The sequence below is a fragment of the Solea senegalensis genome, linkage group LG3, assembly GCF_019176455.1.
Source record: "Solea senegalensis isolate Sse05_10M linkage group LG3, IFAPA_SoseM_1, whole genome shotgun sequence".
Classification (NCBI taxonomy): domain Eukaryota; kingdom Metazoa; phylum Chordata; class Actinopteri; order Pleuronectiformes; family Soleidae; genus Solea; species Solea senegalensis.
The window spans coordinates 2,146,613-2,159,530 of NC_058023.1; the positions used below are offsets into that span (position 1 = coordinate 2,146,613).

At 41.0% G+C, this 12,918-nt stretch overlaps 1 protein-coding gene across 5 annotated transcripts in view; it reads right to left on the reverse strand.

Moving 5' to 3' along the window:
- Positions 1-151: 151 nt before the first annotated feature.
- The window catches only part of dgki (diacylglycerol kinase, iota), a 51,051-nt gene continuing 38,284 nt past the window's right edge, over positions 152-12,918 (reverse strand). For 3 of the 5 annotated variants that reach the window (XM_044021499.1, XM_044021498.1, XM_044021500.1), the window contains exons 14-34: positions 12,739-12,864; positions 12,334-12,412; positions 12,036-12,091; positions 11,359-11,421; positions 10,638-10,711; positions 10,435-10,546; positions 10,260-10,346; positions 9,938-10,050; positions 8,984-9,046; positions 7,600-7,700; positions 6,605-6,684; positions 6,295-6,339; positions 5,774-5,843; positions 5,290-5,330; positions 5,065-5,189; positions 4,892-4,917; positions 4,446-4,483; positions 4,178-4,298; positions 3,741-3,777; positions 3,500-3,599; positions 152-2,644 (exon numbers count right to left, since the gene is read on the reverse strand). In XM_044021499.1, the coding sequence (XP_043877434.1) occupies positions 2,534-2,644; positions 3,500-3,599; positions 3,741-3,777; positions 4,178-4,298; positions 4,446-4,483; positions 4,892-4,917; positions 5,065-5,189; positions 5,290-5,330; positions 5,774-5,843; positions 6,295-6,339; positions 6,605-6,684; positions 7,600-7,700; positions 8,984-9,046; positions 9,938-10,050; positions 10,260-10,346; positions 10,435-10,546; positions 10,638-10,711; positions 11,359-11,421; positions 12,036-12,091; positions 12,334-12,412; positions 12,739-12,864 (1,668 nt within the window). In that variant the 3' untranslated portion in view covers positions 152-2,533. The remainder of the gene's footprint in view (positions 2,645-3,499; positions 3,600-3,740; positions 3,778-4,177; positions 4,299-4,445; positions 4,484-4,891; positions 4,918-5,064; positions 5,190-5,289; positions 5,331-5,773; positions 5,844-6,294; positions 6,340-6,604; positions 6,685-7,599; positions 7,701-8,983; positions 9,047-9,937; positions 10,051-10,259; positions 10,347-10,434; positions 10,547-10,637; positions 10,712-11,358; positions 11,422-12,035; positions 12,092-12,333; positions 12,413-12,738; positions 12,865-12,918) is intronic. The other 2 variants (XM_044021503.1, XM_044021501.1) reach the window with 1 other exon arrangement.

The window sequence follows — 12,918 nt, forward strand, 5'->3', positions numbered from 1 at the left end:
TTGTTGAGCTTATCACCATGGTTACGGCATCATAAAAAACAAAACAAAACAATAATAATAATAATGATAATAATAATAATCCTCATTCACCCGTGGTTCAGTTTCATGCCTGTGGATTCATTGATTCATTATCATGTTGGTGTTTGCCATCGTAGAAGTTCTGCATTAACGTTAAAATAAAATAAAAAAACCCGATTATTTATCATAGTTAATGTTGACAAGTTAAAATACGCATAAAAATACTTCTCCAAATGAAAAAATAATACATCTAAATTTCCAATAGTTTAGGGGAAATTTTCAGCCTCGGCTCATGAAATTTTATTGGAAAAAGTTAAATATCGGTACATTCCGATCAGCTGACACTGATCTACAACTTTTGATATTTAACGTCAAATAATAATCGCAACCATGTTCACAATATGAATTGCAAATTTCTTTGCATGCGATTTCCAAACATTATCTGTCTGTGATAATGTTTTTTTTATCTGTGTTTCGTGGTAGCTAATACTATTTTGAGTAGAAAAATCGCAACTTTTCAGAGATATAAAATGTATGTTACGTTTTTTTCATTTTAAGTAAAGAATTTTTTTTTTTCGCAAGCCCCGACAAAACTTTTCTGCTAATCCTGCATATGCTAAATTAAAGTAGCAAAACAGAGAAAATCTGCATAACGTTGAGTCCTGGTTGAGATTCTTCTTCTGATGTCCGATGTTGTTAGTGCGTAATCCGAATGAAAATGGGCAAAAAATTACAAGACACTTACAAAAAAACCCACTTGATTCTACTACTGTACTTAGCGTTAGCATTGGCCGCAGGCAGGTAATCGTACGTCGTTTTGTGTCTGCGTAAATAAACGTTTCTACAACCACAGTTAGCTAAAAAAACTGGCGAAAATCTCGGAGAAACCTTTCCACGCTTTATAAAACCAGGAAGCCAAAAGAAATGCCCCGCCCCCTCAGATGATATGAGAAGAGGGGAGGGGAATGCTAACAGCAGCAACAGACAGGAAGTTAGCTAAAAGACGACATCGCTGACAGCAGCTGTAATACTGCGCCAGCGTAGCAGCTAAAAAAATGACGCGTTTAAAAACTTCTACGATGGCGTTAAACATTAAATTCTCGGTCCCAAACTGTAAATATCGGAATAATTTCACAAAGAGTTTTGAAAATCCACCAACAAACATGAACGCAAAAATAAAAACAAACAAAACAACAACAACAACAACAACAACAACAACGAGACAATCGTAAACCGAAGCAGCGTTGACGTAAAAATCGCACATTCACGAGTCCTCGGCGCTAAAAGGTCGACAAAGTTCAAAACATTAATGTAATGTAAAAACTGACGTCACAAACTCATATTGCATCGAATATGGCTCAGATTTTTCGTCTCTTATCTGCGATAAATGCTGCGCACACACACACACACACACACACACACACACAAAGAAGCATGTTTGACTTTAATTTTGTTTCTTTTTGATACTTTTTTGACATTTTTTTAACAAAGAAAACAAAATGAAATGTGGATTCTTTGCAAAATATTTTCAGTAAAATTTGGTTGCTTACACCGGAAAAAAGAAAATGGCCGACAAACTAAACCTTAGTATGAACTCAAATGAGCAATTTCTTTCATATAACTTGCATATTTTTTTAAGTTAAAATGTTTCTTTCAGTGTAAAAACGCGACTGCATGTTTCCTGTTTGTTTACGGTTGTTTTTGTTTGTGAAACACTCGTAATAATGCGTAAAAACGCAAAAGTGATTAAAAAAAACAAAAATCACGACAATTTTCCCGTTCCAAAAGTTTTGTGTCTGCGACACGGAACCTGCTGCAGAAAATACTTGAATTAATCTCATTAAATTAAAGTTTAAACTCAGAATTTAAGAATTGGAGGTCATTGAATACATTTACAAAGTTAAAATCCTCCTGTGTATGTCTTATTTTGTCTAAAACGTGTTCTTTTTCTCAGTTTTACACAGTTTTAACAGTTCAGTCTGTTTTGGCCACGTCTCTCTCAAAAGAAGAGCGTCTTAATCTCACTGGGATTACATATATAGTGTGTAATTTGGATGACAGACACAGATGAACTGCTGCGAACACTGATGATGAAGATGAAAGTCTGGATTCTGTGAATGGACGTCACGTCTTTGGCACATGTTTAATGGAGCAAACGCATCAAACTTTAATATTCCCATCGGCTCTGCTTCTGTTTTTGAAATCCTGATTTTAAACTGTGATTAAAATCCCTCACGACACGAGAAACGTCGACTCATGACTGGCTGCTCAAAGTGCACGGTCATCCCGAACCGTCTGATAGTCCCTCAATCGATCAATCACACAATCAATCAACCAGCACAATCAATAAATAGAATATGAATAAATAAATACAAATAAATAGTTGAGCTTTAAAATGTCCACTGCTGTGGAAAAAGCAGTTCTTCAGTTTGTTTTTCCTCCTCCTCGTCTTTTCTCACACACAGTGTACGTGTGTGTGTGTGTGTGTGTGTGTGTGTGTGTGCGTGCGCGCGCCTCAGACTGCCGTCTCCAGGTCGTCGTGTGCAGCAGCAGGTGTGTGTCGTCTGGAGCTCAGGTAAGAGACGAGCGCTGAGTCACCGCATGCCTGATCCACTGGTGTTTTCCCCTGGTGACACACACACACACACACACCCTTATGAGTTGGAAAAGCTGAGCCATCATTTTCCTAATTAGTTGGGAATGTCAAGTCATCATTTTCCCAATGAGTTGGGAATGCTGAGTCATCATTTTCCTTCCTTCCTTATAAGTTGGGAATGCTGAGTCATCATTTTCCTTATTAGCTGTGAATGTGAAGTCATAATTTTCCTAATGAGTTGGGAATGCTGAGTCACAATTTTCCTTTTTTTCCTTATTAGTTGGGAATGCTTTGTCATCATTTTCCCAATGAGTTGGAAAAGCTGACTCATCATTTGCTGACTTTCTTTACTAGTTGGAAATGCTGAGCCATCATTTTCCTTATTAGTTGGAAAAGCTGAGTCATCATTTGCCAACTTTCTTTACTAGTCGGAAATGCTGAGCCATCATTTTCCTACTTTCTTTATTAGTTGGAAAAGTTGAGTCATCATTTGCCAACTTTCTTTACTAGTCGGAAATGCTGAGCCATCATTTTCCTACTTTCTTTACTAGTTGGAAAAGCCGAGTCATCATTTGCCAACTTTCTTTACTAGTCGGAAATACTGAGTCATCATTTTCCTTATTAGTTGGGAATGCTGAGTCAGCATAAGGTTGATAGTTTGCTTGTATTTCTTTATTATTCTTTTTTTTTAATTATTTAATTACACATTTTCAGTTTCTGTGTTCATGTTATTTTACAGTAGAAAGACACTCACACACACACACACAGAGGAAACAGTGACAGTTACATGTCATGGTGGTTTCTCATATGAATCATCTATAAAATGTGTAGCCAGTGTGTGTGTGTGTGTGTGTGTGGGGGTCGCGCGTTTTGTTGTACATTTACCTGGAAGTTGGTTTTCTCGAGCGACACTCCGGCCTCAACCAGCAAACGACAAACTGCATGCTGCTTCTCAGAGGCGGCTTTGTGCAATGCGGTGTCCCCTCTACACACACACATGCGCGCACGCACACGCGCACACACACACACACACACACACAGATAAAGTGAGAAGTCTTTCCCTGACGTCAAACAAAGAGGAAGCTGACGATAAAACAGAACAACAACAACAACAACAACAACGTACTTCTCTCTGTCTGTTAGATCCAGGAGAACTTTGGAGCCTGAAGGAGGAGAAACAGAGAAACGGGAGCTTTTATTTTGAAAGTGTTGTTTTACAGCTGTAAACTAAAAACTAAACTAACTTAAATACCACACAGCCATGTGTGTGAGTGTGTTCCTTTGTTTCAAACACCGTGTTTGACACTTGACACTGACCTGATCAAATCCACACAAGCTTAAGAATGCATTCATCATGTTTGTGTCACAGACCGTTCACTCTCCCACACCAAACTCCACAGAGAAAATAGTCGATTCTACACCACGGCGACACAGGAGTTGTTGACCCACTGCTGCCTCCGTCCCACTGGACCGTCAGTGTGTCCTCCGCGAGCTAAAAACGCTGATTTTCTCAATGGGGTTTGGTTCACAAACGTCGCTCAGCGTGTCCCCTCGTGTCCTCACCCTGCTGCAGGATGAAGCTGACCGCGTCTGCGTGTCCATTCTGAGCGGCGACGTGTAACGCCGAACAACCACCGGAGTCTCTGACCAACAAGCTGACGCCCCGACGCACACACTCGGACAACTGTGGACGAGATTAAACAAACCTGAGACTTTTTTTGTGATCTCATTTCAGGGCAGCAGATTCACAGTCTGTGTGTGTAGTGTGTGTGTGTGTGTGTGTGTGTGTGTGTGTGTGTGTGTGTGTGTGTGTCGTGTCACCGCTCCTCACCATCGACAGATCTCCAGACCGCGCCGCCGTCAACAAAGCTGTGAACACAGGAGACAGACAGGAGCGATCAAGTCTCACGTTTCCATGGAAACAGCAGCCCGTGAACACACTCGTTTTAATCTCATCAGTGAGTGAACAGATCCATGACAGAGCTCAGTTCTGCTCTGGAATCTGTGTCAAAGTCCAGATGTCAATATCATTATCAATATCATTATTATTATCAATATAAATATCATTATCATTATCAATATCATTATCATTATTATTATTATTATTATTATTATTATTATCAATATCAATATCATTATCATTATCATTATTATTATCAATATCAATATCATTATTATTATTATTATCATTATCATTATCAATATCATTATTATTATTATTATTATTATCAATATAATTATCATTATCAAAATAATAATAACAATAATCATAATAACCTTGTTCATCTGGCGTCAACGGAGTACTGTAAAAAAAAGACAGGAAAATGAAATTAGATTAGAAAAGTAGTGAAAAATGACACCTGAGCAATTGGAAAGAGATTAATTTGTGATTTTTGTGTTATTTATAACACGTAGTTGACTGGGTTTTTTGAGGTCAGTACCACACATACCCAGCAGAGGGCTCCACCACCAGGTCGGGCATCCCCGACGTCGTGGCCTGGTTCACCACAGGAGTCTCGTGGTCCAGGATGAAAACCTCGTCCTGACAAATCTCCGTCACAAAGTGAAGATGCTCCTGAGGGAAAAAACACCATTTTTAAAAATAACAAACAACACAACGATGATTTAACGGGGTCTTTTTTGTTGTTGTTTTTTTTTTTTATAAGCACACTCACCTGAGCCTTGTCGATGCGATAAAAGCGATCAGCTGACGTCGCTGCGGAGCAGAGACACACGCGTATTATTTTAAGGATCATTTCGTATCAATTACCGACAAAATGTTTACATATTGAACAACTTTATTGTGATGCTAAAACAAGTCCTGAGGAGAAGTTAGGCAAGTAGGAACTTACAAGTAGGAATTAAAAAGTAGGAACGTAAGGAACTTACAAATAGGAACTCTACAACAACTGGAAGACACCATTTTTAAAAAATGGGCTGGTTTGTCCTTTTCATGCTGCTGTAGAAATATGGCCGCCGCCCATAAAACAAGGCCCTTTCCTAAACGCCTAAACTTATGAAAGTCTTATTCTAAAGCTACGTAAAACGATTTTACACACAGATACAAACACGCGTATGTCTGTAATGTAAATATTACGTGAACGTATTATAGCTGTGAGAGGCTAAAAGGTCTTTTGTTTGGGTCTCAGAGTCACTCACAGTCCAAGAAGCTCCAGTTTGGAGAGAGTCGACTCGCTGAGCTGGTCCTGGGGAAACCTCGGCTCTCGTCCTGCAGACAAAACACGTTTTTATTCACGTAAATGAAAAATAAATCATTAAATCAAACTCATTATTTCTTATCATCCATTTTAAAGTAAACAAAACATCAAGACATATGCTATATTTCCACGTTCTTTCCACATTGTGGTCTAAGAAGATTTTACTAAATGTGTGACAATGGTAAATTTTTTTACTCAAATTTATCACAAATATTGGAATTATTACAGAAGAACAAGATGAGCACGGAAATTGTTAATAGGGCCTTGAAAATTTTGTCTACCTCGCCAACATACAGTCCTAGCGACTTATTTTCAGTCATAAATTAAATATTTTTTCACATTAAAATGTTTTATTTAAACAAATATTATAAAAAAAACTTATTTTCAAAAATGTGAGATTTAATCGACATTTAAGTATGACAAAAAATAAAATAAGCAAAATATAACTGGGGTTTCAGGTACCTGGTAGTGCACTCTGTGGCCTGTAGATGGCGCCTGGTGTAAATCCTGGTGAGAACAGTCAAAGCATTTACAATTAAAATATAAATCAATCAATAAATGAAATCCACAGATGTTAAAAAGTTTCTGACATGAGATGAAGTCTGCAGTGGCTCGTGTTTCCATGAATAACTAAGAGCAGAGCGACGGCGCCACCTGCCTCATGAAATAATGATGGAGACGAGAGACAGAGACAGAGACAGGGAGGAAGATGGCAGTAATAACAATAACAGTGATGATGATGAGGATGAAGGAGGAGGGGGAGGAGTCTCGCCTCTTGTAATCGGTCGATGTAGAGTCTGCACGTCTCCAGGTCACAGTCTCCTCTCACCACCACGATCCCGACAGGAATGGCTGCAGAAAAATGAATAAAAAAATAAGTTCAACCCGCAGTGGCTTGATTTTGGCCACTTGGGGGCAGCAGAAACAAACAGAAAACATTGTCCAGCAGATTCACAACTCTTTATATTTACTCCTTTCGTCTAGTCTTAAAAACCTCCTGGGGGAATTATTTCTGTTCACTCTATGTCTGTTTGGTATTATGGGCTGGAAAGCTCATTTAAAGTGGAATTTGTGTTTGTTTTTTTGTTTTTTTTAAAGCTTTCTGCTCCCGGGAAGCTGCTGCCTCATCCTCCTCCAGCTTTGTAAAAGATCCCGCTCGCCCTGCACCAAACCCCCATTGAAAAACAGCATTTTAAGCTCACGGGACACAGGAGCTGCTGCTCTGACGCTGCCTTGTTTGGTCACCTTGTGTCACTGATGTAAAACAGAACGAAAGATTCCAAACACATGAGTTGCAGAATGACACTCACGCATTGAGCCGACGGAGCGCAGTGGATCAGCAACTGCTGTGTGCCGTGATGTAAAAAAAAAATCACTGATTTTCTCTATGGGGTTCGGTTTCGGGGAGAAGACGAGAAGCAAAGGCTGTTTAGCGGTGAAATAAAGTGAGACATCAAAGACGTCAGGTGATTTTATGAGGTGAGTTTTGTTAAGCGGCTAAAATTAGTTCTGGAAGGAATGCAACAAATAAAAAACCATAAACTATCCTGTTAAGAATTATTATATATGGACATATATATATGTATATATATATATATACATATATATATATTTTTTAGCTAAGGTGTGTTTATATAGTTGGTGAAAATGTGCCAAAAATATATCATTTCATCAGACTGCCTATAGGATATAAGACACTCTTATAGTCTTAGTGTCAACTGTTGGAAATATTTGACTTCCTAATATGGGCGTACGTCACGCACTCACAGATATCACGTAGTCGCTCTTTGTCGTACTGCAGTCTGTCGTACTCGTGGAGGCCGATGCGATTCACTCGCAGACGGAGGCGATCTGGAACTGCGTGAGGACTAAAAAAAAAGATGAATTCAGAGATAGCACAACAGCGAGGACACACACAGACACACACACACACACACACATGCACACACGTCACAGATCACGTGACGGATGATGATATTTGACCGTACATCTCACAGCACGTCGTAAACTCGACTCAGAACTCAAAAACACACTCCGTTGTGGTCCAAAACGGCTGCCGTCTCTTTATTAAGAGATAGAATTATCTCATTCTTGGTAAATAATTAAAAATGAATTTATCTTCAATGTCTGAGTTTCAAACTTTGCATTTTATGAACTGTGGCTGCACATCAACAGTTTTTAATCCCCTTATTCATTCATTTGTGTGGTTTTTAATCCCATCATGTGGGATTAGTAACGTGCAGCTGTTAAAACACGTGTCATTCACAGTCATAAAGTGTTTCTTCAGAAACTTTGAAGGAAAATCAAATAAAATGATGCATTAAGTAAACACCACGTTTGTTCCCATGACCCCAAAAAAAACATGAAAAGCAGTGATTCCCAAAGCTGTGGGGCGGCGACCCTCAGATGGGTCGCAGGAAAAAAATTTGGGTCCCCAAACTATTTTTTCCCAAAACCTTTAACTTGTTTAATATGTTTTGAATAATAATAAAACATGTTTTTAATGAATTGACTAAACATGGAAAGGGGTTACAGATATGGCTGCGATTTTGTCGCCATCGCGACAGTTTGGGAAACACTAGCGCTAACGTGACAATGCAAAACAGACAAAGTAAAAGGTCGGAAATTTGAAGCACAGGTAGAAAAGCTTCGGCGTGCTGCCACACACACACACAACACAGACTCACAACGTACGACACGACAAATGCTAACAATAATAATTGTGTTTAAATGGCTGACCTTAAGACATGGAGAATTGATTTAATAACAATAATAATCATCTTTACTTTACTGTCTATGAATGTGGTTAAACTTAAAAAAAAAAACGATTCACAAAATGAAATAACACATCTTTGCTGCCCACTGGTGGTCACTGCAGTTACTGCAGGTGGATCTATTTTATTGGAATAACACGTTCTTTGTTTTGAGGGGGGTGGGGGGGGGGAATATGTCAAATTAAATGTTTTATTACAACACTAATCACAGCTACTTCTTCATTAGTATTGATGATTATTTCATTTATCGTTAGTAAATTTATTTGAAAAGTGATTTTAACTTTGACTTTATCATTAATTCGACGAACAAGGACACAGACACGACAGGAAGCGGCCGCTCGACGCAGAGAGAGACAGACAGAGGTTAAAGTACTTACACAGAGAAGGAGTCGGGGGGAGCAGAGAGGCGGCGCAGATCAGCTGCACACACCTTCTGAATACTACACACACACACACACACACACAGAGGAGGAGAGAGAGGGGAGGAAGGGAGTGTGAGGAGAGGAGAGAAGGAGACATAAGGATGAAAGAAAAGGAAATCAAGGTACGAAAGAGACAAGAAAACAGATGAGGAGGCCAGGAGTGATGGAAAGGAGAGATGAGGAGAGGAGGACAGAAAGCGAGGAGGAATGGGGAAGAAAAAAAATGAAGTGAAGAAGGGATTACAGAGAGAGGAGACAAGGTAAGGAAACGAGAATACGAGGAGAAATGGAAAAAGGAAAGAGGGAGAGGGAGGAGAAAAAGCAAACAAAGGAAATAAAGAAGAGAAGAAAGAAGGTAAATAAACATCAGCAAAATAAATAAATAACAAAAACAGATCATAGGCGGTTAGAAGAAGAATGAAGGGAGCGAGACAAGGAGAGGAGGAGAGAAGGATGGACAGAAGTGAATTTAGACAAACATGAAGCAGAAAAACAAACAAAGTTTCCACACTTTAAAAAAGAGATGGACAGAAGATCTGAAGACGGAGGAGGAGTTAGTTTCAACATCAAAGACACAAAGCTTCACAACGAGCTGTCCGTCACAGGACCAACCGCAACACTGTCGCCACGGAGACCAGTGAGTGGACCACATCACGGTCTGTTTGTCTGACTGTGGTCTTTGTCCACATGACGAGACAAAGAGGACGTCGTCTCGTCATGTGGACGCTGGACAGAGTCTGTGTGTGTGTGTGTGTGTGTGTGTATTCCTCATAAATGTGCTCACAGTCACATGACTTGTCTTCCTCAAGTCCCCAGAACACAAATGACTCCATTTTAAGGTGAGGACACGTTTTAAGGTTAGGTTAAGGTCAGAGGTCAGAGGTCAGTGTGTGTGTGTGTGAGACTCACTCGTTGAGCAGGGGCACTGAGGTTCGTCTCTTGCTCTTCTGGACCATGTTGGCCTGATTTCGGAGGGAGATGCGGAGAGTGGAGGGGGCCAGACGACACGGCTCACCGTCCACCTACACACACACACACACACACACACACACACACACAAACCTTTGTCATGAAGTCAAAGAAAATCAAACGTTCCCCCCTAAACAATGACTAAAAACACTGGAGCTGCTGCTGCTGTTCCTGCACACACGCAGCTCCATTTTTACTGAATTGAGCCTGGACAGTTCTGCTCACAGATTCATAATATTACTGTGTGTGGGTGTGGACTCACCTGCACAGGTGTGGTCTTGAAGGTAGTTAACACGACTTCCCTGCACTGATGGAGTCTCTCTCCATGTCCACCAACCTGCAGCGCCGCCTGGTGGACAAGAGGGAGAGGCAGAGTCACACACAGCCATCTCTTTATTTCTATTTCGTTTTCTTTTTCTCTTTGCGTTAACTCTCACCAGTGACGCCATGGTGAAGCCGATGACCTCGATGCAGCCGTCGTCATGGCGCTGGGGTTCAAAGTCGCGGTGGTCGCCGGTGTTTCCCCACGGCATGGTGCCAGCACAGTACCTACACACACACACACACACACACCACAAAAACAATGTGGATTAAAGACAGCGCGAAGGGTTAAAGACGGCGTCTGTGTGCGCTCGCGTACCTGGGAATGTTCAGAAACACGATGCACTGGAACTTCAGCTCCTGGATCTTGGGCGTCAGGTCTGTGCCGTCACACTGAGGACGAAAGACACACGGACAGAGCGTGAAGAAGACATTTCTGGACTTTGGTTTTCACGCACCCTGCGACAACCTGCACAGGTGCGAAAACAAGTCGGGACACGGGGCCCGAAACGCCTCGTCGTCAGGACTTTCCTGCTCCGGCTGATTTTTTCACTCTCACATCCTTCGTGTCGCTACATGTCGCCGCCTCACTTGTCACTTCTCCGTCTCGGTTTCAAACGTTTTCACTTTCTCGCTGAAACTGTTTTTGACGTGAGACACGGGAAGTAAGTGATACAGGTGAAAGGTCACGGCAGAGCCGCTCGCTTGCAGTGGCTCCAGAGAGAGGAAGACGCCGTCTCTGTGGGAACATTCTGAGAGACGTTGACACATTTGGCAAACTAATCTATCAGGATGAGACCGAGAGAAAAAGACCGGTCACCTAAGTCCAACAGGAAAGCAGCCATTTTGGATCAAACTGCCAATTCAGGTGATTTTGCGCACGCTGCAGAGGTCGTGGTCAGTCTGTGGTTCTGTCCCTCTGAAGGACACTTTAACGACAAAGGTGATGGACGGGCAGCTGAAGGACGGCGGTTTAATCACCCAGACATGTCCACACGGACAACGAGTGTGTGTGTGCGCGTGTGTGTGTTTACACTCACCACCACTCTGACGTGCTTGGACAAATCCCTGGAGCTTCTCTGGAGGAAATCTGAGAACGCAGCCTACACACACACACACACACATTCATTACAGTTCACTCATTAAACAGACCTCCCGTCATTTCTTCCTACCGTTTCACAGATTCATGCTTCATTGGTTTAAACACTGGTGCTTCAATCTTTGACTTTTAGTGACAAAAATATGGCAAAACAATAGATTTTTTTTATTGATCGATAATTATACAGCCAGACTCCTCTGTTAAATATTGAGATTTTAGACTAGTTTTTCAACGCATTTTTAAGTCTTAAGCATTTTTAACTGATCCACAGCAGTCATAATTAGATCAAAAAGTCATTATTATGAGATAAAAAGTCGAAATTATGACTTTTTATCTCATAATTATGACTCTGTATCTCATCATTTCGACTTTTTATCTCATAATTATGACTCTGTATTTCATCATTTCGACTTTTTATCTCATAATTATGACTTTTTATCTCTTAATTTCGACTTTGTAGCTCATTTTGTTTTCCCACTAGGTGGCGCTTTTCTCAAACGTCTAAGTAAAGTGACTTAAAGTGAAAGTACTTCACAAACAAAGTACTTTCACATCAAGTTTCATACACATGGTTTATTCCTGCTTATGTACTGTATGTGTGTGTGTGTGGACACTCACTCCTGCATAGAACATCTTGTTGCGGAAGCGACTGTTAAACTTCTCTGGATTTGCCTCTGGAGAGAAACAGAAGGAGAACACATTAAAGGTGATGCTGAGCTTCTGCTACGAAAAAACAAAACACGGAGGTTTTAAATGACAGAGAGAGAGAGAGAGCGTCACTCATTAGTGCGTGTGAATGTTCCCCTTTTTAATATTTCATTTCATTCCCCTCGTCTTCGCTGAGCTGACGCATTAGCGGGAAAAGTAGTGGAGTATAAATAGAGTCATATGAAAATAGACTCGGCTCCGCACTCACCTCTGGACTCGTGGAACTCCAGTGTGACGTGAGCGTCGAAGCCCAGGCTGAAGTAGTTGTTGAAGACGTTGAGAGGCAGCTGAGGACACGGCGGTGAAACAGTGACAGCGCGTTAGTGGAAATAATGCAGCTCGTATCCTGATTTAAGAACACATTTTATCTCGATTGTGAGTCAGAGGAAACAGGAAAAAGTCAAGTAAACTTTAATTTAAATAACTATTACGTTTGGATCTGCGAAAACAGCAATCTCCCTAGTGGACTGTGAGGGTACTGCAGGTGAGCCATCATCAAAAAGGATGAAATAAAGCTTCATATTGTTGTAAAATAACTTGCTACTTTTAAAAAAGACATATTTTCAAATGGCTTTTAGCCTCGTTTAACACGCAGTGTCCGTTGACCCCTGACCTTCTGCGTGCCCTCCTCCGGCTGGGCAGCACTTTTCTCCACCTGCAGGTTCCACCTGTCGAGCTGCACCACCGACCCGTCCTCCACGTGACACAGGACCTTGGACACGGGCTCGTCCGTGTAGCCCTGCAGACGCACGGACGACAACGGGACGGAATGAGAAGACATTTAGGATCCGTT